Raw genomic sequence first — 7,843 nt, forward strand, 5'->3', positions numbered from 1 at the left:
CAGTAAGTAACCTAAACTCAGCCTAAGCCTGTTTGTGTTTAACATATTCGAATATAACACATTATTTTAGCTTTGTTATTATTTTTGCAACAATACTTTTTTAAGAAGTTGTCTTTTTCATTTCAGCTATCTTAATTCACAGGTCTTGTTTAAATTCAGTTTTATTTTCCAGTGATTAATTTTTTCTGAAGGTTCAGAAAATTTTTTAAATTCTTTAAGATGCATGTACAACAAGGAAAGTTATTAAAAAATTTAATGTTTCGGAAATAAAAATTGTATTCGAGTTTCATTTTTTTTTTTTTAAATATGTTCAAAATGTTTTGATACATATCGTATCGTGAACATAATATCGAGATACGTATCGAATCGTGAGCTGAGTGTATCGTTACACCCCTAATTCATTGATTAAAAAAAAAATCATACCATCACGCTTCACCTAATCTAACCACAAACATTTAAAACCATAAACAATAATGACTTCTGTGATGTTATGATGGATTTTTTTTCTTTCTCCTTTTCTCGTGATCACGACTTAATTTTTTCGTGATCTCGACAAACACCACGGTTGCTTTCACGTTATCACGACTTGGTTTTCTCGTGATCACGACTTGATTTTCATCCCGACAAGGAGATCGAGAATTCAACACTTGGTTTATTGAACATCGGTAGGTGAAACTCAAATTAACCACATCGGATTAATCAGCGCATCTCGTAACACGCACTAATGACCTCCCTGGTTACCTTGGCAACCAACCAAACAATTGACGTTTTGTAAATGTGTGACGCTCTAAACGTTCCGCTGAAGAAGTAATTGTACACTTCCAGACTGTAATAAGTCTTCACCGCTTCTCGAGTGTAGACGCTCTGGTCCTAACCAGATAATAATACATGTCTAGATACGATACTTCAGGTAAGGGTTTAATGTTCTTAGTGAAAGTCTGAATGAAGTGATCCAGTTATTCCACGTTATCATCTAATTTTAGCTTTTATAAATATCTTGACTGTCCTGTTTAACTAGACTTCAAAACTACGTATTAGTCATTTGCTCCAGACCTGTGTTTTAATAACTGCGCCACCACAAATACTTTAGGACCAGACATGCGCAGTATCATCACAACGCATTTATAATTAAAATGGTCTATAACTCTATAAGTGAACTAAGATATGAATAAGAATACAAAAAATTACAAATGTGCCTTAGGCTTTATTCTTTAATTTGCCACAGTCTTCATTTAATTGCAACATTCATATTTTATAAGTTGCTCAGTAGCTCCTGGTTCTATAACCACAAATGACTGAAAAATACTGTAGAAAGATCATTACTTATAATCTTATACACCAGTGCTCATGTTAGTTCTCACACTCCGGTGTTCTGTATTGTTTAAAAACTATAATCACACTCTTGATGTCACCCAAATGAGGATGGGTTCCCTTTTTGAGTCTGGTTCCTCTCAAGGTTTCTTCCTCATGACATCTGAGGGAGTTTTTCCTTGCCACAGTCACCATGGCTGCTCATCAGGGATAAATACACATCGTTCACCTAAACTGTTGATTTCTGTAAAGCTGCTTTGAGACGATGTCTGTTGTGAATAATGCTATAGAAATAAACTTGACTTAACACGTCATTCACAAGAAGTGCAAGAACAATTGCATGTCTTTACACACTCCTATTACAATTAGCATAAAAAGAAAACTTCCAGCTTATTTCTAAACATAATTAAACCTGAACGGTGGAAAATATCAACTTTAAAGGGTGCTTTTTGCTAAAAGGGTTAAAAAAGGAATATTTTTTTTGCACAAGCGTATTAGTCATCTGGAAACACTACTAAAAGGCCTTTGGCACTTTAAGTAATTCGTCAGAAGAACTAAAACGTAGATGTAAAGGGCCACTCGATGCTTCATTAAGCAAATCAGATACATGTTATGATGTGTTTTCTTACGAATTCTTCACATGCATTCTGTGAATGTGTGCAAACTGAATGGCGATTAAAAAAAAAAAAAAAAAAGCACAAGTGGTGCTGTTATGTTTTCCATATCCTTTTTGGGCATGTGGAAAACATGTGTCCATACACAATGCAGACACTGGTAGAAGAAGACAAAAGTCTTCAGGACAGAGGACTTTCTTAGTATCGATTCTTAGTAACATGACACGTTTCTCTTATTACATTGGGGGGGGGGGATGAGTGAGTGTGAGAGGGAGAGAGAGAGAGAGAGAGAGAGAGAGAGAGAGAGAGAGAGAGAGAGAGAAAGAGAGAGAGAGAGAGAGAGAAAACAAACTTAATTGTATCACAACATTATATATAAATGTGCAGTAAAAATCAATCCTTATTATATTGTATTCAAGATCGAAAGCCAGTCAGGTCACTGACTCCCAATCAATCACCAAACTGTACTTGGCAGAATTTCTCTCCAAGGACATTTATTTCATATAACACTTCAATATCATTAACTGCATTACACAGCAAAGTAAATCAATCTATCTATCTATCTATCTATCTATCTATCTATCTATCTATCTATCTATCTATCTATCTATCTATCTATCTGTCTGTCTGTCTGTCTGTCTGTCTGTCTGTCTGTCTGTCTGTCTGTCTGTCATGGTAATGAAGGAGTCTGCGTTAGCCGTTTGCGTAATTTTAAAAGAAATCAGTCACATGCTCAGTGTTTACGAGAAGCTTGCCATTCAGTATCTTTCAGCTCTTTGGAAGTTAGTACTTTTCCAAGATCCTTCCCACTGCAGGATTTGGCTCCTCCCACTTTCGCTTTCTGGCCTATGGTGAGCAATGTTTTGTGTTCAAACCCACAGCACGTGCTGAGTGGAGGTATAAACCAGACCCCACTCCCAGCTCGGTTACGGAAACAGACCACCTGGTAATGCAGTTAATCGAACTGACTGTCTCCCTGCCTGTGGTTACAAAGAAGGAAACACAGATGACTCGTGAGGCTAAAGGTAAGACTCTTTTTAAATATATATATTTTACTACATTATTATTATTATTATTATTATTATTATTATTATTATTATTATTAAGATGCTATAAGATGTTATTAGAAAAGCTGCATGTTACTAGCTTTTACATGGAGAGATTTTATAACTATATAACTGAAGTCACAGCACTGTACAGTGTGTGTTTGTGTGTGTGTGTGTGTGTGTGTGTGTGTATGGGCTTGATTGGTCTCGGTATTACCACGTGAGCTCTGTTAGAAACAAAAAACCCAAGAATATTATATCAAGAATAATTTATTTCTCATTAATATGTTAACAGTAGGATACTATTTGGGCTGTTTATAGAAGTCAAGTGTTGTGATTTATTATGATAAATAAATGTTATGATTATATATTTCCACTTATCACTTTTTGAATGAATAATTTTAGTTCAGTTTCGAAAGCTTCATGATAGTAGTTATGTAGAGGGCTGTGTTTTTGGACTCATTTACTGAAGTGTCTCAGGGACTGTGTAAAACCAAAACAATTTATCTTTCATTCTAAAAAAATCTCACTTATACACTTATAAATAAACAAATATTAGTAATATTTACTTTATTAGTAATAATATCTACTTGCCTTTCAGTGATTGATGTTTTTACATGAGCAGTAATAATAGTAATGGTTAATGATAAGTTTTATATATAAATATATATATATATATATATATATATATATATATATATATATATATATATAAAACCCTAACCCTGACATCCAAGGACGTTTATTTTATATTAGGGAGGTGGTAGCTCAGTGGTTAAGGCAGTGGTTAAGGCATTGGGCTTTGGATCAGAAGATCACAGGTTCAAATCCCACCACCACCAAGCTGCCACTGCTGGGCCCTTGAGCAAAGCCCTAAAACCCTCCCCTGCTCAGTTGTAAGTCGCTCTGGATAAGGGCGTCTGCCAAATGCCGCAAATGTAAATATTAAAATCTCCTGCAATGGCCTAATAAATAGAACCTCTGTTTTCCTTTCAGCCCCTTGTTGCTCGTGCACATGCAGAAACAGGTGCTTGGGTCCCCTCACCTTCCACCCCGAATTCAAGGGACAACGTGTGGAGCTGAGTGCAGGTGACTGCCGCGCCACCAGAAACCTGCTAACGTTTCGCCACGGTGTGACCTTCAGCAGCCGGCCGATTCAAATCAATGAGAAAGTGCACCTGTGTGTGGAGCGCTGCGTGAAAGCATGGCACGGTGCGCTCCGGATCGGCTTCACCACCGTCCCACCTTGCTCAACACCCATATTTTCTCTCGCCATCCCTGACCTCACCATCCGACCGGGATTCTGGGCGACCCCGGTACCGGAGAATCTCTGCTTTCCAGGCACTAAGCTGACTTTCTGGGTGACGAGCGGCGGATACCTGCACTTTCAGATAGGTGACTTGTATAAACGTGCAGAAAAGATGTCACAGATAAACACCAGCAAGCCAATCTGGGCTATAATTGACCTGTACGGCCAGACCAGCACTGTCTGCTTACTAGGTCAGTTTATTCATCTACACACTCTCAGAAACTAAAGTATTAATGTGTATACTTTCTTGTTGTTGTAGTGGTACCCTTGCACCTTTAACACACCATATGGCCCAAAGTATGTGTAAACCTGACAATCACACCCTTATATGGTTTTAATCAGCTGCCACAAAAATAGATACAAAGTGTGTGCGCTCAAAAATTATACATTTTTCTTCACTGGAACAATGAGGCCCAAACCTGTTCTGGCATTACAATGCCCCTGATCTCGAGTGTCCTTCAGAGAGCCATGACCTCCAACCAATTGAATGGCATTGGAATAAACTAGAACAGTCCGCATGCAATATCTTTACCTGATTTCGCTAAAAGCTGAATGCACAAAAAATCTAGTGGAAAGCCGTCCCAGAAGAGAGGAGGCTGAGAATAATAATAATGAATATGGATCTGGAATGGATATATTTTATTTAATATACATTTTTATTATATTGATTAAATTGAGTAATCCCTTAAATCGGCACAAATTAAATTGATTAAATCAAATTTTATAAATGGAAAACTCAAGTTAAATAGTTTACATTTGCTAGACCCCATTTGGGTAATTCATATGTGAATGTAAGTATGTTTGTGTTTGATTTACATTTAATATAGAATTTTCCAAAGATATCTACTTAACCGTTCTAATTATTTTAGCATAGTTTAACAAATGTCTTCTGCTTTTAAGAGAAATTCTTGAAGCTGGACATAAAATGCTAAGGAATCTAAAGCATTAGCCGCTAGCCACTTCCTGGTTAGCGGTTAACGGAAGCGCTATGGATTCTTTAGGGTTTTCTTGCACGCTCAAATTAGTGACACTGCGCTAACTTCAGTTTCTTTCTGGTGTGTACGTTTTCAAGTTTAATGCTATTTTAAAAAATGCGTTTAAAGTGCGAGGTGGAGACTAAACAAACTTGCGGTCTGCTACTCAATACCTTCCTGCGGGAACTCAGATTGTAACTATGAGCACGTAAAAAGTATTGCATTTGGTACATGATATCACTGACAATGTTTGATTTTATATATATTTCAGGCTCAGAGAAGAAGTTTTTTTGCGGGAAACGCCGTTCCTGCTCTGCCCCTATAATCGGGGCTACAGAGATGAACATTGGCTATGACCAGGTTCCTGAAGAGATGTTTTGGAAGACGATGGTTTCAAAAATTCCAGACTTTATTCCTCCGACGGTATCAGGTAAGAGCGAGTGTCAGGACTGTGCAAACAAAATCCAAATTTTGTCTTATTATGCTTTCTTATTCATTTACGGTTATCTCTTATCTTCTTAGACAATGAAGAGCTCTGTGTAGTGTGCTACTCCAAGACAGCCTGCATTGTCCTGAAGTGCGGCCACTCCTGTTTGTGCGCTCAATGTGCTGTCAGGATCATCAATGACTTTGGGACGTGCCCGTTGTGCCGCCAGTGCATTTGAAGTCCATGTTAAGAAAGTGATGTATAAATGTGCAAATGTTAAAATGCTGTATTATATTTGAATGTAAGTATTTTGTACATCATGTGTAAATAAATAATGCTAATAATAAATCAATCTATTTATTAAATATAATGGTCTGCCGTATTTGTTTTACGTAAACTCCTAGGCCTTTTTCCGCCACTAAATAAAAAATGAAAAAAGGTTATTGCAATTCTGACCTTTTTCTCGCAAATGCAAGTTTATATCTCTTAATTCTGAGAAAAAAGTACGAATTTTGAGTTTATATCTTACAATTCTGAGAAAAAAAGTCATAATTGTGAGATAAAAAGCAATAAACTTTTATTTATGTTTTATTCAGTGGTGAAAACATGTCACTATACACGATACTCAAGAGAGCATGAGTGAACTCAGTAATGCACTATAATTCATTTCATGGGGTTTCACAGACACCTGCTGGAAGATTATATGACTTACTGGATAACTCTAGACATGTAGACGTCATTGTATGTGTAGCTATAAGGATCATGTTTTCAGTTTCCTTTTAGGCTGTTAGGAAAATCCGAGGTGCATATGTGTAAGAATGATATTATTGTGGTTTTTCCCAAAGGCTCTTAAAAAGAAACCTAAACTATATGGATAAAAGTTTGTGGATACCGTCCTTAACATCTCATTCCACATTTAGTCCTCATTTGCTGTTAAAATAATATTCAGTTCTCTGGGAAGATAGAAGATCTAGATTTTGGTGTGTGTTTGTGGAGATTTTTGCTCATTCAGCCACAATGGTGTTAGTAAAGTAAGGTACTGATGGTGGGTGATGTGAGGAGGCCTGGGGTGCATTTCAATTCATCACAAATTTGTTTAATAGAGATGATGTCCGTACTCTATAGCTGGACACTCAAGATCTTTCACTCCAACCCATGTAAACCATATTTTCATGGAGCTGGATTTGTCATTTGGAACAGGTTTGGGTCTCCTGGTTTAAATTTAATTATACTTCATCCAAAGACATCCTTTACAACTGTTTGCCTTCACGTTTGTTTTAACAGTTTTAGAAAGAACCACAGTGGCTGTTCAGGAAGTGGCTGTACAGGCACAATAACAATTTCTGAAGGAAGTATTGTATTAAATTGTGTAATCGTATTTCCCCGATCAGAACAAATCAATATCAATTATGAATTGAGCCAATGATATTTAAAGTCAGGTTTCATTTAACTGTAAAATTTGCCTCAGACAATTAGTCACAAAATTTAAGTGTACAAAAATAAAAATTTTTAAGCTGTTTATATACAAAACCCATTTTATTTGTTAAAAAATATTGAAAAATATGCTTTCGATATTTTTATTTAGTTAATTACTTATTACTTCTGAGGTTACATCAGAGTAAAGCTGGTTATAGAGGTAGAGAAAACACTGCTACAGACAGGAAATAGAAAACCCAGCATAGTGTGGGAAATTCTGTGTTTGCGTAACATAGGTGTTCCTGATTGGGCAAGAAAGGTATTTGCTGGATGACTGTGAAATAAAGAAAGAGAAAAAGATTAGAGAATGTTGAGTGTGGTATTAAACAGAGTGCATTAACAACCATCCATATTCTTTATGAGTTTTACGATTACGATGATTGTTCATTATTAGTAGTAGTAGTTGTAGTAGCAATAGAAGTAGCAATAGTATACATTTACACTTAAACTATCAATAATGATATGACCTAAAACAACTTCCATGTGAGTAATTAGCTGAAGTTTTGCAAGATGTTGAATTATAAAAGGTTCCACAGTCGTAAGAATGAGTCAGTGCTTTTGTTTCTAAAAGGAAATACACACCTTTTATTCCTGGATGATTCCAGAAGGCCTGTAGCACTGCAATTCTCATCATGCAAGATGAAGAAGAACCTCCACCTCAAATCCTTTCATTATTCATTGTAGAC

General features: G+C 36.3%; 1 protein-coding gene across 1 annotated transcript; it reads left to right on the plus strand.

The window, feature by feature from the left end:
- The first annotated feature begins 873 nt into the window (after window positions 1-873).
- LOC310732939 (E3 ubiquitin-protein ligase NEURL3) lies at window positions 874-6,036 on the plus strand. Its single transcript, XM_083553716.1, has 5 exons — window positions 874-910; window positions 2,807-2,950; window positions 3,968-4,471; window positions 5,526-5,684; window positions 5,777-6,036. The coding sequence occupies exons 1-5, from the start codon at window positions 889-891 to the stop codon at window positions 5,917-5,919; spliced, it is 972 nt and encodes a 323-aa protein (XP_083409842.1). The 5' UTR covers window positions 874-888; the 3' UTR covers window positions 5,920-6,036.
- Window positions 6,037-7,843: the final 1,807 nt, after the last annotated feature.

The sequence above is a fragment of the Silurus aristotelis genome (genome assembly GCF_946808225.1).
Source record: "Silurus aristotelis genome assembly, chromosome: 11".
Taxonomy (NCBI): domain Eukaryota; kingdom Metazoa; phylum Chordata; class Actinopteri; order Siluriformes; family Siluridae; genus Silurus; species Silurus aristotelis.

Bases quoted from the DNA above. Each gene is read 5' to 3' on its own strand.
- LOC310732939 (XM_083553716.1), top strand. From the start codon at position 889: ATGTCTAGATACGATACTTCAG. The intron at 911-2,806 runs GTAAGGGTTTAA...TCAAACCCACAG, and splicing joins GTCTAGATACGATACTTCAG to CACGTGCTGAGTGGAGGTAT. The intron at 2,951-3,967 runs GTAAGACTCTTT...TTTTCCTTTCAG, and splicing joins GATGACTCGTGAGGCTAAAG to CCCCTTGTTGCTCGTGCACA.